Raw genomic sequence first — 18,174 nt, forward strand, 5'->3', positions numbered from 1 at the left:
TGGGGCCAGGCAGAGGAGGATGAAATAAGGATCTGGGATCATGGCAGGGCTCAGGTTTCCCTCCTGGCCTCCCTGGGGTTCTACAGCTTTTTGGGAAGGACAGAGCCAGGAGGAACAAGTGCCTTATCCCAGCAGCACTGAAACTCCAGTATTTGCTCCAAAATTAATCAATTTTACAGGCACAAAACCCTGGCAGCTCCATGTCCCTCACCCAGGTCAGTACCACAGCAGGGGCTGTGCAAAAAGCAGGGAAAAGCAGAATTCCAGCCATCACCAGCCTGGGATTGTCACCCTCATCCTTCTCAGCATCCCAGAGATAAATTTATCACTTAAGGGATTTTTCAGCTGTAGGAATGGGAACTCACTGCTTCATTCCCACCAGGTTACCTCACCTTAAAAACCTTCCCAAATTTCTGAGTGGAAGGGAAAGAGGGGCCAGCAACAGCTCAGCACAGCTCCTAAAGCACAACCTGAATTTCCTGATGGTTTCCTGTCCCATCAGGAAAAGAGCAAACTTAAGTCCAAGCTTGGTTTAGGTTTCAGAGGGGCAGGGATCAGAGGGACCAAAGATCTTGGGAATATAAACCATGGATGCCCATGTGTGGGCACACAAGGAGCTCCATCATAATTCAGAAAATTCCTTCATGGATCAGCTCTGCTCACAGAGACACTGGGAAAAACAGGGATTAAGAGCTGTTAAAAACCTGCAGGGTCTAGGAGACACCAGCTCAGCTAAGGGAGAAATTTGGCAGCAGCTTTCTTAGCCCTGAAAACATTAAGCCAGGCAGGAAATCTTGTTCAGGAACCCAATGTCCCACCCCAAGAAACCCGTCCAGAGACCGTCAAGAGGCAGCTGTCAAGTTAACCAGACATTTATTAGCATTTCTGGAGGTGGAGAGGGTGTTCCAGTACAACAAGCAACGAGGTCACACACGGGTGATGGAATCATTTCATATTCAAGCAGAGCAGGTTCCACTGAGTTGCTTTATTTCTTCCATTCGTTCTTGTCAAAATCCCACTGGGCTGTGATGCCCTGCACGGGGTTAACCCTCATGTCCAACATCCTCTTGGTCTGAGCTGACAGCCACTCGTCAGAGAAGGTGTGAGGGACAGGGCCGTACACTGCAGGATAGAGGGAATCATGGAATTATGGAATTGTGGAGTTATGGAGTTATGGAGCTATGTCCTCATGCCATGTCAGCAAGCTGGGAATTTTGGGCTAAGTTTTGCTAATAAAAGGGGTTTTTTTTCCCCGGGAGTCATCCCACTGGAGCAGGTTGCCCAGAGAAGCTGTGGCTGCCCCAGCCCTGGAAGTGTCCAAGGCCAGGTTGGATGGAGTTTGGAGAAACCTGGGACAGTGGGAAGTGTCCCTGGCCATGGATGGAGGTGAAATGGGATCATCTTCAGGATCCCTGCCAACCCAAACCTGTGATTCTATGATCTGTTCAAACCCTCACTCCCTGCATGCAGCATCTGCAGCATCCAGCTCAAACCACACTCCCACATGGATTCTCCAGTGGTTTCCTCCCTCACCAAGATAACAGCTTGCTGCTCTCCTATTTTTGGGAGCCTCAAGGCAGGGAGCAGCTCCTTTAACTGCTGCTCTGCCTCCTGGCAGCTGGAGGCTCCCTGAAGGCTGAATCCTTAGCTGGGAAGGCAGCCAAACGTGGCAGAAACCCAAATGTTCACTACCCAAGGCAGCAAAAGAGGGGAAGCTCTGGGATCAGGAATCTCACCACTCATTCCCTTCCATTTCCTGTCCTCCCAGATTTCTCTGAGTCAGCTTCCTGATTATTTCTGCTACATCCCCACAAGAGGCAGCTCCAGGATGGAGTTTTCAGGGACTAACAGACAGCTCCTGCTGCAAGTCCCTGTTCTGGCTGTTCCACAAACCATCCTGGCCCCACAGAATTCCCATCAGGCATCTCCTGATCCTACCCTCCATGGAAGAGTCACTTACTGAAGTGCTTCTGCCAGATGAGGATGATTCCAGTGAGACCAAGGAAGAACAGAACTCCCCCCAGGACGGTTTTCCACTCGTTTGTCCCTTTCTTCATCTCTGCGTAGGTCTCGTTGAATTTTATCCGATACACTGGGGGGAAAAAAGCATCAAATCCTCTCTTTTAACTTTTCCTGGGTCTGAAGGTGAGCAGAACTCTGCAGAGGGAGGTGAACGAAGCCTGAGGATGTTAAATCAGGTTTGGCACACACCAAGGCAAATCAGTTCTTTCACCCCCACATCAATTTTAGTCTCCATTTTACAGATTATCCTAAAGTTGGGCACAAGTTACAGTGTAGACCTGAAAGAAGGAAAACTGGGAGTTCTCCTTCCTCCCCTCCAATTCCCCAGTGTGTGGTTATTGACCCCAAAGTGTGGTTATTGACCCCAAAGCTTGCCAGCACAAATAATGCCAACAGGAATGTTTCAAGCTCAGCTGCCACTGAAATCCACAGGAATTTAAAATCCAAAGCAACAGAAAATTTGGAGCAATTCCTCAAAGTTTTAAACCTTTCCCAGACCAGGTTCTCCCTTCACACCACGACAGCAGTTAGAAAAGATGAAGGAATTTTATTTGCAAGTCAAAACACCCAGGGGGAGCCTTCATTAGCTGGAATTTGGTTCATGCCAAGGTCAGTGGTTATTAACATTCAAATCCATGTTTGTGTTTGGGGCTCACTTCACCCAGCTGGACTAACAATGGCATGGTGTTGTACTGAAGAGATTTTTTTCCTGGCTGGTTGAAAGCAGATGGGAATAAAGAAATAAATTATTATTATTATTATTATTATTATTATTATTATTATTATTATTATTATTTACTATTATTGTTGATGTTGTTGTTGTTATTGTGATTTTTTTGGTGTTTTTTTGTTTGTTTCTGGAAGAGGAAGGAAGGGCTGAATGTGACCTCAGATTTGGAACAGAAGCCACAGCAGGGGCATTGCATGTTCTGTAACAGCACCAAAGATCTTGGGAATAAAAACCATGGAGCACACAAAATTCAGAAAATTTCTTCATGGATCAGCTCTGCTCACAGACACAGGGAAAAACAAGGATTAAGAGCTGTTCCAAGCATGGCATGGAACAAAAAGCTGTCAAAAGACTTGACAAGGGCCTGGAGTGCCAGGACAAGGGGAATGGCTTTGAGCTGAGCGTGTTTAGGTGGGATTTTGGGAAGGAATTCCTCCCTGTGAGGGTGGGCAGGCCCTGGCACAGATGCCAAGAGATCCCTGGATCCCTGGCAGTGCCCAAGGCCAGGCTGGACAGGGCTTGGAACATAAGAATAGAATATATTAATAATAGAATAGTAATATTCATAATACATAGAATAACAAATTTCTATTCAAAATTCTGTTCAGATTTTGGTTAAAAAGTGGTCAAGGTAAAATTAAAGAATCATCATCTGCAAGTTTGATACAATCACCAGGATCCCCCTGTGTTTTCCCTCCAAGCTGCTTTCCCAGCAATCCCCAGTCTGTACTGGCACATGGAGTTACTCCTTTCTGCTCCAAGCATTTTGGCATTTTCCTTTCCTGAACTCCAGGAGATCCCCACTGGCCCATTTCTTCAGCTTCTCCGGTGCTGGAAGGAGATGATCCTCAAGCTCCCTCCCCACCCAACCCACGGCATGCTCAGAGATGGGAGCTGTGCCGTGGCTGCCTGGAGGTCCCTCAGAGCCCCCACACCTACATTCCACCTTCTCCTCGGCAGACAGGGCGCTCCAGGACGCCTTCTCCTTCTCCTTGAGCGCGCGCTGCTGCGCTGACAGGTCCCGCACAAAGGCCACCTCGGGCAGGGGCACGTCCCGGCGGTCCACGTACACGGGAAGGGTGTAATCCTCTGCCTTGACCACGCCTGTGGGGACAGGGACACGCACGGGGACACGCACGGGGACATGGGGGACACGCACGGGGACACACACGGGTCATGGGTGACACACGCGGGTGACATACACAGGTGACACACATGGGTCATGGGGGACACACACAGGGACACACAGGGGTCATGGGTGACACACACAAGGACACACACAGGGACACACATGGGTGACACACACAGGGACACACACAGGGACACGGGAACAAGGACACACACAGGGACACACACAGGGGGACACAAGGGACACACAAAGGGGGACACACATGGGTAACACACACAGGGACACAGAGACATGGGGACACAGGGAAACACAGGGGGACACACACAGGGACATGGTTGACACACAGGGACACACACACACACAGAGGAACACAGGGACACACACGAGGACACCCAGGGGGACACAGGGACACACACAGGGCCATTGGTCACAAGCAGCTCTGACTGGTCCCAAGCCACAGCCCAGCAGTGCACAAGTGCAGCAGTGCAGGGAGGAGGTGCAAGGGCTCAGGAGCAATGCTGAACCTGAGAACTTTTATGTTCTACCAGCACAAACATGGAATTACAGGAGGGTCTGGGATGGACTGGGAAGGGTCCTAAAGCCCATCCCACTGCAGGCCCTGCCATAGGCAGGGACAGCTCCCACTGTCCCGGGACTCCAAGCCTGGCCTTGGGCACTGCCAGGGATCCTGGGGCAGCTGAGGGAAGGAAAGGAGCCTCAGGGGGCCCTCCTGGCTCTGCACAGCTCCTGCCAGGGAACAGAGACAGGAGCAGAGGGAACGGCCTCAGGGCAGGCTCAGGTCGGACATCAGCAGGAATTTCCCCATGGAAAGGGGGGTCAGGGATTGGAACTGCCCAGGCAGGGTTGCAGTGCCCATCCCTGGAGGTGTCCCAGCAATTCCTGAGGTGGCACTCGGTGCTCTGGGCTGGGGACAAGGTGGGGATGGAGCACAGCTGGGACTCAGTGACCTTGCAGCTTTCTCCCACCTGGATGATGCCATGATTGTCACTCCTGCCACCTCCCCAGGCTCCCTCCATCCCCACCCTCCCCTCACCCAGGGCAGATTTCTGTGCTCCCCCCCTCAGCTTTATTCCCCCCTGACCCACCGTGTCCATGTGCCCTGAGGCACAGGGAGGTGGAGATGGATCTCCTCCCGACCAGGCTGAACACTCTGGAAGCCAACATCCTGCAGGGGCAGGCAGCAACAGTCAGTGCCCACGGTGACATAGAACATTTCCCACGAGTTTATATATATATATATATAAATATTTATAGTCTAAAGATTTCCTGCTCCTTCTCCAGAGGGCAGCACACCACTCCATGCTAGAGAGGAGATTTAGTGGGATATTCTCCCACTAAACCGATCTGGATGAGCCTTTCTCTCCCTGTTTTTAACCCGAGCCTCCTGCACTGGAAGCAAAGGACATTGCCATATATAAACCACCCTTCTAGGACGCTGTAATTCCAAACTAAACCATTCCTGGCGCCTCAAGCACATCCCAGAGCCACTGCAGAGACCCCTGCGCAGGGAGCGTCCCAGGGAAGGGCGGGATCCCCACAAGGGATTCGCACCCACACGGGATTCCGGATCCTCCGCTGACCCCAGCCCAGCCCAAAGCCGCCCAAGCTCCCACCCGGAGCCGCTGTCTGCCCTGACCTTGCCCTCCCTGCCCGTCACCTCAGCCCCGCCCGACACGTCGCGACACCGGAGTCAGAACCCCTCACGGACCGGGCGGGAGGGGCCGCAGCGCTGCCCCCTCACAGCCCTCCCCGCAACCCCCAACCCGCGCTGCCCCGCCAGCCCGGCCGTGGATAGGGATGGCGGGGAGAGCTCCGTTCTCGCTCCCAGCCCGCTCCCCGCCCGTCCCCGCGCTCCGCCCGGCCCGGCCCGGCCCCACGACCTGGCGACCGTCCTCTACGGCTGGCGGGACCGGAAGGAGCCGCGGCCGGAAGCGCGGGGCACGCCGGGAGCGCGGGGCAGCGAGCGGGCCGGGCCGGAGCGGCCCCGCGCGGGGGCTGATGGGATGCGGGCGGACCGCCGCTGGAGGTTTAGCCCGGATTCCCAAAATCCCAGGGGGAGGATGTCTGAGGATGGGTGTGAAACACGCCAATCACTTGTTTTTAAATTTTTAAAAGTTTAATAGTAATAAAATGGTTTAAAAAATAGTAATATAGTCAGAGTAATAATAATTTGGACAAATTGAATTAGGACAATATGAGACAATAAATACAAAGAGTTATGGACAGTCCAGGTACTTTTTTCTGGGCAGCACAAGCCCGAATAAGGACACCCGTTAACAAAGGATTAACCCTTAAAAGCAATAGCCTGTTGCATATTCATACATCTCATACATGATGCATAAATTCCATTCAAACACAGGATTCTGTCTGGTCATCGTCAACTTCTTCCTCTGAATCCTAACAGCACCTTCGAGGCAGGAAGAAGTTCGTTTCTTCTGATAAGAGGGCAATAAATCTTTTTTCTCTGAAAGATTCAGGTGTCCTGTGGCTGCTATCTCGCTGGGAGTCCTTTCTTTAAAAAAAGTATCCTACATAGCACAGTTTCTATTTTAACATTTTTTTATAACATAAAACTATATTTAACACACTACTTAAGTGAATTAATACAGCATTACTTTCTAACACAACACATATAATATTCAGTTTAATATTTGTGAAAAGCCAATCATAGAATACGCATTTTTCACATCCGGCATCGAGCCCAGCTGTGCCCCATCCCCACCTTGTCCCCAGCCCAGAGCACCGAGTGCCACCTCAGGAATTGCTGGGACACCTCCAGGGATGGGCACTGCAACCCTGCCTGGGCAGTTCCCATCCCTGACCCCCCTTTCCATGGGGAAATTCCTGCTGATGTCCGACCTGAGCCTGCCCTGGCCCGGCCTGAGGCCGTTCCCTCTGCTCCTGTCCCTGTCCCTGTCCCTGTTCCCTCCTGGCAGGAGCTGTGCAGAGCCAGGAGGGCCCCCCTGAGCCTCCTTTGCTCCAGGCTGAGCCCCCTCAGCTCCCTCAGGATCCTCCTGAGCCCCTTCCCAGCTCCCTCAGGATTCTCCATTCCCTTCCCAGCTCCCTCAGGATTCTCCAGCCCTTTCCCAGCTCCCTTCCCTTCCCTGGACATGCTCCAGCCCCTCAAGGTCCTGTGAAGAGCCCAGAATTTGGCACAGGGTTCAAGGTTTGGAGCCCAGGATGGAAAAGCCCTGAGGGGGATTCGTGTGCCAGCCAGGGACAAACATGGCCGAGGCATCACTGAAGTAATTTTTTTATACAAAACCCCTTTTCCTTTATTATTTGGGATACCCCATCCCTGGAAGTGCCCAAGGCCAGGCTTGGAGCAGCCTGGGACAGGGAAAAGTGTCAGGGGTGGGAATGGAGGATCTTTAAGGCCCTTCCAACCCAAACCATCTGTGATTCATGTGATGGGCCACAGGCTAGACTGGATCATCCTGGAGATCCTTTCCAACCCAACAGTCCCAGAGATCTTTTCCCACATGATGATGTCACGGGTTTTTCCCAGAGATCTTTTCCAACCTGATCATCCCAGAGATCTTTTCCCACCATCCAATGATCCCAGACATCTTTTCCCAGAGGTTTTTCCCACACGATGATCCTGAAGATCTTTTCCAATCCGATGATCCCAGAGGTTTCTCCCACTCGATGATCCCAGAGATCTTTTCCCAGAGATCTTTTCCCACACGATGATCCCAAAGATCTTTTCCCAGAGGTTGTTCCCACCCGATGATCCCAGAGATCATTTCCCAGAGATCTTTTCCCACACGATGATCCCAGAGATCATTTCCACCCCACGAGGATCCCAGAGCTTTTCCCCGGTGCGGTCCCGCGGCACCGCGGGCACCGCTCTCCCCCATCCCTCCCCGCTCTCCGCCGCCCCTCACTCCGCTCACCCCACACCCCCCATCCCACAAACTTTTGGGAGCCTCCCGCATATTCAGCATCCTCCCCACACCCCAAATTCCCCTAAATCCCCCCCAAATCCCCCCAAATCGCTGTCGCAAAGCCGGCCGCGCTTGGCGGCGCTTGCCGACAGCCGGCGGCGCTGTGCGGCGGACGGGGCGCGACGCAGGGCGGGGAGCGGGGCCGCACCGGGCCGCACCGGGCCGCACCGGGGCCGGGGCTCGGCACCATGAAGCTGACCACCCAGGCTTACTGCAAGATGGTGCTGCACGGCGCCAAGTACCCGCACTGCGCCGTCAACGGGCTGCTGGTGGCCGAGCGGCCGCCGGCGCCGCGGCCGGCGCAGCCCGCGCTGTTCGTGGATTGCATCCCGCTCTTCCACGGCACGCTGGCCCTCGCCCCCATGCTGGAGGTGGCCCTGACCCTGGTGAGGTGATCCTGCAGGGGTGTGGGGTGAGGGATGGGGTGCTGGAAGGGGGTTGGGGGGCGCTGGGGGTGCAGGGCAGGGAGGGGGGGAATGGTGCAAAAATTGGGGGAATTGTGGTGGGAGAGCTGGGGGTGCTGTCGTGGAGAGGAGAAGGGTCCCCCCCTAAAGGGGCTCCAGGAGAGCTGGAGAGGGACTGGGGACAAGGGATGGAGGGACAGGACGCAGGGAATGGCTCCCACTGCCAGAGAGTGGGTTTAGGTGGGATTTTGGGCAGGAATTGTTCCCTGTGAGGGTGGGCAGGCCGTGGCACAGGTGCCCAGAGCAGCTGGGGCTGCCCCTGGATCCCTGGCAGTGCCCAAGGCCAGGCTGGACAGGGTTTGGAGCACCCTGGGATGGGGGAAGGTGGAATAGGATGAGCCCCTCCAACCCAAACTGTCCCATGATTGTGAGCAAAAAACGATCCATCCCTTCTTTATGCCATTAAAAAGAAGAAATTTCTGGCTCCTCCAGAGTCATCTTTAATGTTTCCCTCTGTGTTTTTCATCCCAGTAAAGATTTCATTTGGAAACAAATTCCAGTAACTCGTGTCCCTCCAGCTGAGATGATGCCGTGGCAATGTTGACATCTTTGTGGAGCCTGGAAATGATGAAATGCAGCCAGAGGCACAGGACAGGAGCTGAGCCTGAGCCCTGACCAGTTAGTTTTACCATTAAACACCCAAAATTATCATTTTAAATATATTTACATCAGTGTGGGAGTAGCAGAGCACTGTGTGTTTTCATAAAATCAGGATTAAATGTCTTTCCACAGGGTTTGTGGCACTGAATTTGGTAAACTTTAGGCTTTCAGTGCAGCTTTTTATTGTAGATCTTGCAGCAGGATCAGATTATTAGGAAATAAATCCTGTTTCTTGCAACATCTGCAGGAAGAAAATTATCCCAGAGCCAAAGCAATGGCAGGATTTGACTTATTTACTCCCAGTTTTTGGTACAGAAGGGTAAAGATTGGAAACTCCTGGTGTTTCCCACAATAATTAGGGCTCTATGTGGTTCACAGCCACTGCTGTGATCCTTTAAAAAACAGAATTTTACAAGAGCCCAGGGCCTTTTGCTGCTGTTCTGGGTTTAAACAAAGGCAAAGGTGTCAGTAATTCTGTCAGAGCAGCTGTGAAAATTGGATTTTCTCATGGAAAAGGTTGGAAGGAGGTGATTCCACATCTTCTGTATGAGCTTGCCTTTGGATCCAGAATAAATCAGGGAGATCAGGGTGCTTAAACTCCATTTTTGTAGCAAAGCAGCTTCACTTCTAAAGGATTTCAGAGCTGTGGCAGTATTTAGTGGGATCTGCTTCTTTCCAGCCTCAATTATTGCTGATTCTTGGTGTAGGGTGGCCCTGTGGGAGGGGTTTTACAACCAACCCCACAAGTTCCACCTCCTCTTCCCTGCCCTGAGTCATCCCAGAATGGGATGGGAGCAAAAATACAGAAAATAGAGGAGGGACTTCCAAACTTCAAGGCTTTGCCTCCTAAAACTTTCAGGGGGTCCAAGGAATGCAAAACCCCCAAACGGCACCTCCAGAGGGTGCTTGGGCACTGAATTCCCCAGGGAATGTTCTCATTCCCGAGGTCCCAGAGCTCCGGGAGTGTTGGGACAGCGCTGCCAAGCACGGGGAGGGATTCTGGGGTGTTGGATTGATGATCCTTAAGGGTCCTCCCAGCACATTCCAGGATCCTCTGATTTCCCCGAGACTGGGAGCTCCAGAGGGCAGAGCAGCAGCTCCTGTGTTTCATTTGCACTCTGAGATCCTTTCCCAAGCCAGGGGCGTGAAGAAAAAGTGAATTAAGTTGCACTCGAGCCTCTGAATTTCTCTGCTAATTGATGCGGTTTTACAACCACAGCTCCAAAAAGGAGAAACCGAGGAGCACTTCCCTCTCCTGGAACGGCACTCAGCTCCTCCTCCTCATCTTCCTCCTCCTTTTCCTCCTCCTCCTCCTCCTCCCAGCGTTTTCCAGCCCTGGTGGCTGCAGCAAACCAAAGCCACTTTGGATTTTTCCTTGGCAAGACTGGATGTGACCGAAAATATTTCTAATATTGAAAGTATTTCTGCCATTAAAAATATCTCTACCATTAAAAATATTTCTACCATTAAAATATTTATAACATTAAAAATATTTCCAACATTGAAAATATTCCTAGTACTAAAAATATTTCTAACATTGAAAATATTTCTACTATTAAAAATATTTTTAACACTAAAAATATTTCTAATTTTTCTAACAGGAGCTAATTGCTGTGTGGTGTAGGAACAGTGCTGGGCTTGGAAATTACAGCTGGAAACAGCTTTCATTCCAAAATGAGATTTTTTTTCTCCCCCCTTTGTTTTATGCAGAAGCAATTTTTAATTACCAGTTAGGAAAGTGAGAACTTAAAATCATTCTCTTCTTTCTTTTCAAGACAATTTTTGGTAGGGAGCAAAAATGGATTTAGGACTGCGGTTTTTAATTTTTAAATAGATGGAGTTGGGTTTTTTTTTTTAATAATTATTATTAATTTTACTGCCTGGTCTGCTGGCTCTAATGCCAAGCTTTCAAACCACTAACAATTAAAACCAGAGTCCTAAGCCCTCAAAATGGGTTTGGAATTGAAACAGCAGCTCTTGCAGGGCTGCACAGCTTTTTTTTTTTTTATCACTTAAATCCGTGTCATCCCTTGGATTATTCACATGGCTGCTTTGTTTGGTTGGTTCTGCAGTCTAATACAATAATTATTGCTGAAAATGAGATTGATTTGACTCCCAGGATGCCACAGGTCAGCACCAGATGTATTTTTGGAGGCCTTTTTAATAGAGCTGGGGAGGGTTTTTTGAGGCCGTGCTCTCTAGGGACTGCAAAGGAAAATTCGAGCTGCTTCCTCCCCTTCTGTCTTTGTATTTTGCTGACTTGATACCCTCCATTCTAATAAAAAGCATCATATATATATATAGATACCATGTATATATATATAGATAGATATTTTCAAAGTCAGACTCAGCGGGAGGAATTCAGCTCCAGTTTAAAGCAGCAAGAACAGCAGTGTTTAAACCCATTTAATTAAATAGCAAGAACCAACAAAACTACCTAAGTACAAATCAAAATTTGTCTAAATTATATGCCAGAAGCACATCTGGTTAAGCATTTACATAGAAATGGTAAATAAGGGAGAACTCTCAACAGAAAACAATTTTATTTCATTTGAAAAGCTGCTAAATGGGACAAATTTCTGCCTCACATTCACCTTTCACGTCCAGCTTTGATTTTCTAATAAAGGCCCCAAATGGTGGCATTATCCCCCAGAAATGGGACATTAGAAATAAAACCTTTCTGCAAGGACAGGGCAGCATTCCCTGAAGTGCCTTGGCAGGTGAGCACTGACAGAAAATTGTCCCAGCCCTTGGTGGGTGAGCCCCAAAGCCTCTCCAGGCTGAGTTTAATTGTCCTGTCACTGGGATTTAGGCCAGGCTTTGACTGAGACAGCTCCTTGCTCTTTTGCTCCATTTGGTTAATGCTTCCCATCATCCTCCAAATGCTCTGTTGGGTTTCTCCATCCCAGCTCAATCAGCCCAACTGTGAGCACTCCCACAAGCAGACAGAAATATGGATTTATTTCAAGAACCCCGTGGCAGAGATGGAGCAACACTGCTTTATTTACAGGACAGCCATGAGATTTTCTTCATCCTGGGTTGTTTTATTTTTTTTTTCCTTGATCCTGAAGGTTTTTTTTTCCCTAGGATTCATTGTTGCCATTGCTTTTCCAGATTGATTCCTGGTGCAAGGAGAACAGCTACGTGATAGCTGGATATTACCAGGCGAACGAACGCGTGAAAGATGCCAGGTGTGTTGGGCCAATATTTCCTTCTGTTTGCTCTTTTAGCTCGTACCTTGGACTCTGCCAGCAGCAATCATCCCCATAAATCAGGCGTGTGTGATTCACTCTGACAACTGTCAGCTGCTTCCACATTGTCTCCGTGGGGCTGCGGGATGTGGCCTTTGGTCAGGTGCAGAAAGTCCTGGCTTTGCAGAATCCCTGCTCTCCTCCCATGGCTGCTATAAAAGGCCACTCTTTGAACCAGTGCCAGCTTCTTGAATTGCAGTTGTCAGGGAAAAAGCCAAAATCTGCAGAGTGTTTGCTCGTGCAGTATGGATCTTGGAAAGTCTGACAACTCCCAGGTTCTTATGGAAAGTCAGGTGTGACCTGATTCTTTCTAAATTTCTTCATCGTCGCTGAGTTTTTTCAGAGCAGTTTTTTACATGGTAAAGAAGTGGAAAATGATGTCAGTGATAGCTCTTATTTATCACTTCTTTTCCTCAGGATTAGTCATTTTTTTCCCTGCTGGCTGACTCAGATTACTCACTAAACAATAAGGAACCTTCCTGTGGAGCCACAGTTTAATTTTAGATCTGTGCATTCCATATTTTCCCCTCTATCTGTTGGACAAATCCAGGATTGGGACTGATCAGCTAGAATAAGAGCAACTTGTTTAAAGTATTATGCCCCATCCCTGGAAGTGTCCAAGGTTGGATGAGGCTTGGAGCAACCTGGGATAGTGGAGAGTGTCCCACCCATGGCAGGGGATGGGATCAGAGGATCTTTAAGGTCTCTCCCAACCATTCCATGATGCTCTGATTCCAGTTATTTGTTAATGTATATTCAGACTCAGTTATGGTTTTTAAGGAACACGTGTGACTTCTAAGGTGTCTAACAGGGATAAAAGTATTATTTGTCCTTTCCTTATAAATCTGATGCACACATTTTTAAGAAGTTACAGTTTTTTCTCTTTGAGGTTTGAAAGAATGTCACAGGTTTGATGGTTTTTTGAAAGTTCAGTTTGATTTCTGGAGGTAACTGGCACCACACAGAGATTGTCGATGGCACCACATTAAGTAGCACCACACAGAGATTGTCACCTTTGAAACGTGGTAAAGGTTGTCACAGGTTATCTGATTTTGGACAAGTTTTCAGTGCAGACTGGGGAGAAAACTCAGTTTCTTTTTTAAATGCCTGCCAGGGCAGTCATTGATCAGGGGGAAGAAGACAGGAGGCCACCCAATGTTGATTCCATGTCATTCCAAAGCCGTCCCTAACCCCAGCTGAGCTGCCTTCTATCAGCTGTGGCATCAGCTCCTTTATCTTGTTCTTGTTTGCAAGCACCCAGAGTCATTCTCACATCTCTCTGAGCTCATTTCCTGCTGCTTTCAGCTGAAACTGGTGGCTCCCATCACTCAGTTCCTTTTCCTTTCTGCTCCAGCCCAAACCAGGTTGCAGAGAAAGTGGCCTCCCGGATTGCCGAGGGTTTCACAGACACTGCGCTCATCATGGTAAAGAGCTTCCTCCCCCTCACCCCCTGTGTGTTCTGACCCTGCTGCTGGACCAGGGAAATGCTGTTCTCTGGCTGCTTTCATGAGGAATTCAGTTTCTCTTCCTCTCCAAAATGCTCTGGGGAGGAGATGCAATGAGCAGTGAAGTTCAGTGTAAATCCACAGAGAGACTGTGGTGAGCTCTCTGTCACCTCAGAAGAACTGGAGGCTTTCTCTACATGTTCAGGCAGCAATTTCTGGCTCCAGCCCACCTCCTGCAACTTAAATTCTTATATTTAATGTCACAAACCAAGCTTTGCCTCCTCACTGCTGTGACAAAGGACATTGGCAGCTTACATTTGGCAGTTGGAGGGTAAAACAGTGGGTGGGTGTAAGATTCCCTGTTTTTACAAACTGATTTGGGGTTTATTTCCTCTCTTGGGATGCTGAGAAGCAGACTGAGGTGCTGTTTCCATGTCCCACCCCAGGTTGACAACACCAAGTTCACCATGGAGTGTGTGGAGCCTGCCATCCACGTGTACGAGCTGCACGAGAACAAGTGGAGGTGCAAGGACCCCCACGTGTGAGTGAACCAGGAATTCCATGGGCTTTGGGGAAAAACAGGCTGTCCCTGTGAGGGCACTGCAGCCTGGCTTGATTTAGAGTTTTTCTGTGGTGGTTCCTCTCAGTTTCCCTGGGTCTGGATGGAAGGCACTTGAGACAGTAGTTCATGTTCAGACTCACATGTTTATCATTTCTTATCAGTAAAACAGTCTCACAACCATGAGTTTGGCAGCCTTTCATTAGCAAGGCACAAAATGGCCAACCATGTCTTGTAACAAGGTCTTTTAAGACTAAACTATCCAACTAAGAAATGACACCTAAATTATTTTCCCCTTTAACCCAATAACTGATGCCTCAAAGTCCCCAGTGCAGACTTTTCTGTCCAATTACAAAACATCACCCAAACCCTGAAGAAGAAGGAAGAAGGTAAAGAGGAACAACCAGCCACCACCCTAAAACCTCCATCCTGCTTTATTTGTATATTCTAAAACCCCAAACTTTTACGTTTTCTACCCTGTGCTATTACTGATAGCACAGGTTAGAAGACTTAAATAACTGATCCCTCAAAGCCAGTAAATGATCCCTTGAAGCCCACAATGCAGACTTTTCTGTCCAGTTACAAAACATCACCCAAACCCATGAAGAAGGAGGAAGAAGAAGGTAAAGAAGAACAACGAGTCTCCATCCTAAAACCTCCATCTTGCTTCATATTTATTTCTATATTCTAAAACCCCAAACTTTACATTTTCTACCCTGCGCTATTACTGATAGCACAGGTTAGAAGACTTAAATAACTGATCCCTCAAAGCCAGTAAATGATCCCTTGAAGCCCCCAATGCAGACTTTTCTGTCCAGTTACAAAACATCACCCAAACCCATGAAGAAGGAGGAAGAAGAAGGTAAAGAAGAACAACCAGCCTCCATCCTAAAACCTCCATCTTGCTTCATTTTTATTTCTATATTCTAAAACCCCAAACTTTTAAGTTTTCTACCCTGTGCTATTACTGATAGCACAGGGTAGAAAACTTAAATAACTGATCCCTCAAACCCAATAACTGATCCCTCGAAGCCCCCAATGCAGACTTTTCTGTCCAATTCCAAAACATCACCCAAACCCATGAAGAAGGAGGAAGAAGAAGGTAAAGAAGAACAACGAGTCTCCATCCTAAAACCTCCATCTTGCTTCATATTTATTTCTATATTCTAAAACCCCAAACTTTTAAGTTTTCCACCCTGTGATATTACACACTCCTAACCAACTCCACACCCAGTACTATCAATTAATTTGGGAAGCCTGTTCCACGGCCTCAGGTCAAATGCAGCGCTCCCTTGTAAGCGCAGAAAGTTTAAAATTCTCAGCATCCAAGATTCCAATTGCTGCCTGGTTCTTTTCCATCCTAGTGACTTCTGTGAAGACTGGACCGAAGCCCAGCGCATCGCTGCCTCCCTGCTGGACAGCAAATCCTACGAGACCCTGGTGGATTTCGATAATCACCTGGATGACATCCGCAACGACTGGACAAACCCCGAGATCAACAAAGCTGTGCTGCACCTCTGCTAGGAGGGATCCTCCTGACTAATCCATGGGCATTCCCACTCTGTACTGAAGAGAGAAAAATGCTATTTTTGAATGTAAATAGAATTAATATTCAGTACCTTGTGTGGAAAGCTGACTGATTAAAGAGGAGTGGCCTGTCCCGCGGCGCGGTGCTGTGTCCGTAAAGCCACGGGATGTTGGTGGTGACATTCCCTGGAAGAGCTGCCAGCTGTCACTTCCAGCTGTCCTCGTGGACACCATCCCACCTGTAGTGAATGTTGCTATTCCTTGGAAAACAGAACTGCTTCTGCTTGGCCCCCGCTGTTCCTATTCCAAAGTTTTGACTTCAGCTTTTCTAATCTTTAGAGAGGTTACTTTTTAACGATTTCTGGAAATACCTTTCCAAAAAAAAAAAAAAAATCAATCCTGTCCTCAGGTGAGAGATTTTAAGGGCAAATAGATCAAATGAGAGGTGAATGGTTTCTTCTGGCCTGGGTTGGAATTGTAACTCTCTTGGCACAGTAAAATGCAAACTCTTGAGGATGTTCCATGCTCATGTGTCACCTGTTTTGCAGTGCTTTAGCATGACAGAGAGTTTTAAAGCAGTATTCCCAAATAATCTGGTGGTTCCTGCTCTCCATGGGCTTGGCAAGCACAGTTACTGCTTGAATGTGTTAAACCCAAAGTAAATGATTTATAAAAAGGACTGGAAGCACACTGCTGAGTTTGAATCTGCAGTTGGAGTCTACAGTAGTGAAATACTGTATTAATTTCATGCATTTTTATGGGGGGAGTTAATCAGCAGGTCTCATTTTCCACATGATCCAAGTACATGGAATCAGGGAGCCTGGGTACAGCCTAGTTCAGCTTGCCTTGTCTTTCCCATTAATATTTATTTCCAAGGAGAATTTTCCTGGACAATGCAGCTTTATACCAGCCTAGAAAAGCTCTTCGTTGCCTCTCTCCTGACTGTAGTTAAACACAGCCTCAACCTGCAACAATTCCTCCAGATTTCCTTCCCTTCCTGCCCAGAAATATTGTTACAAGGAAGATCCAAATATCCACAAAATGTCTGCCCGTCTCCAATCTTAGTGTTAAAATCACAGCAAAGTTTGGGTTGGAAGGGACTCAGAGATCATCTCATTCCATGGGCAGGGACACCTTCCCCATGAGCAGGTTGCTCCAAACCCCATCCAACCTGGGCTTACTTCAAAATAGAATTGTCTGAACCTCACAATTTTGAGTCAATAAGCCCAAGTTTTGCTCCTGGTTTTTGAGAGGGATGGGGCAAGGCTAAAATCCCACTTAACAGCAGGGAATAGACCCTGGATGCCCCCAGGCTGTGGAGTTCCCCCCAGGGGAGATTCCACAGGGCCATGGGGTGAGGTGAGAGGGAGGAGAGGAAGCTTTGGGCACTTTGGGTTTTATCTCCCTGCTGTGCACGGGTGAGGTGTGATTACCAAAGAGCTTGGCACCGAGTCAAGAACCTTCCCTAGGCTGAGTCAGGCTTGCAGAGGGAAATGTTTTCACTTGTTGACTGAAAACACCTATTTAGCTCCCCAAACCAGTGAGATAACACATTCCGGTGGCTGCTCCACTCCGCATCTGTAGGAAAAGATTTCCCTGGAGCAGAATGCAAAGCACCCAGACTGCAGGAAGAGGGCTTTGTGCAAACAGCCAGCGAAATCCAAGGTATTGTTCCAGAGGCAGATCCTTATCTTAGCCAGATTCCTCATGTGGGGTTGTCAGAAGGAGCTGCTGGGTCTCCTGAGCCACAGGAAATGTGTTTCTTGTTCTTTGTAACAGAATCTCCTAATCAAGCTTTGATCATAAATATGCAAATTCAGGCTAATCCTGTTCCCCCTGTTCGGCAGTTTGTCTCCTCCGTGTGTAACCTGCTGGAATATTCCCTGTGACTAACCTGGGACACACTGCTGGAAGGGGAGAAGCTTTTAGTGCTTTGTCTTCCCCTTTTTTAATCTTCTCTTTGCTCTTTGCTTTCAAACGGGGATTTTTTGCCACCAGCAGAAGCCCAGGCTGGCTTTAAGCAAAGAGGACAAACCTGCAGATCTTATCTCCCCTGGCCTATTTGCATTGAAGGCTGGACAAGAGCAGCAATTCCATAAATCCAGGCAGCCACCGTGGCTCTCCTGGCAGAATGAGGAAGCTGCAGGGCTCGGGGAAGGCTGGGTTCCCCTCTCCTGCTGATGTGCCCGGAGCAAATGCTGCTTTCCTGGCTGGTTGATCCTCTGGATTCAGGGCAGGAATTCAAGGTAATTCCTTGTAAAACTTCAGGGGGAGGAAATCTTGGGGAAGGCATCTCTTGCTGAGAGCTGGGAAGGCAGCACTGGGAATGTGTGTCCTAGTCTTTTTTGGTTTGTTAGCAATTAATGACTTCCAGGATTAACTTTTTTCTCCCTATCCATCAAAATTTGGCATTTGGCTGCCCAGATGTTTTAACTCCCAACTTTTTTACCTCATCCACATGACCTGAAGCACTTGGAAA

The 18,174-nt window shown here is 48.7% G+C and overlaps 2 protein-coding genes across 2 annotated transcripts; one reads left to right on the plus strand and one right to left on the minus strand.

Moving 5' to 3' along the window:
- Positions 1 to 856: 856 nt before the first annotated feature.
- LOC118691350 (cytochrome c oxidase subunit 4 isoform 1, mitochondrial) lies at positions 857 to 5,864 on the minus strand. Its single transcript, XM_036390517.2, has 5 exons — positions 5,783 to 5,864; positions 4,988 to 5,067; positions 3,692 to 3,856; positions 1,961 to 2,092; positions 857 to 1,122 (listed from the first exon to the last, which is right to left on the minus strand). Exons 2-5 carry the CDS (start codon positions 5,064 to 5,066, stop codon positions 986 to 988), a joined length of 513 nt encoding a protein of 170 aa, XP_036246410.1. The 5' UTR covers position 5,067; positions 5,783 to 5,864; the 3' UTR covers positions 857 to 985.
- Positions 5,865 to 7,953: 2,089 nt separating this feature from the next.
- EMC8 (ER membrane protein complex subunit 8) lies at positions 7,954 to 16,374 on the plus strand. Its single transcript, XM_036390475.2, has 5 exons — positions 7,954 to 8,235; positions 12,028 to 12,104; positions 13,519 to 13,588; positions 14,056 to 14,150; positions 15,533 to 16,374. The coding sequence occupies exons 1-5, from the start codon at positions 8,038 to 8,040 to the stop codon at positions 15,690 to 15,692; spliced, it is 600 nt and encodes a 199-aa protein (XP_036246368.1). The 5' UTR covers positions 7,954 to 8,037; the 3' UTR covers positions 15,693 to 16,374.
- The last annotated feature ends 1,800 nt before the right edge of the window (positions 16,375 to 18,174 follow it).

This window comes from Molothrus ater, chromosome 12 (assembly GCF_012460135.2).
Source record: "Molothrus ater isolate BHLD 08-10-18 breed brown headed cowbird chromosome 12, BPBGC_Mater_1.1, whole genome shotgun sequence".
NCBI classification, from domain to species: domain Eukaryota; kingdom Metazoa; phylum Chordata; class Aves; order Passeriformes; family Icteridae; genus Molothrus; species Molothrus ater.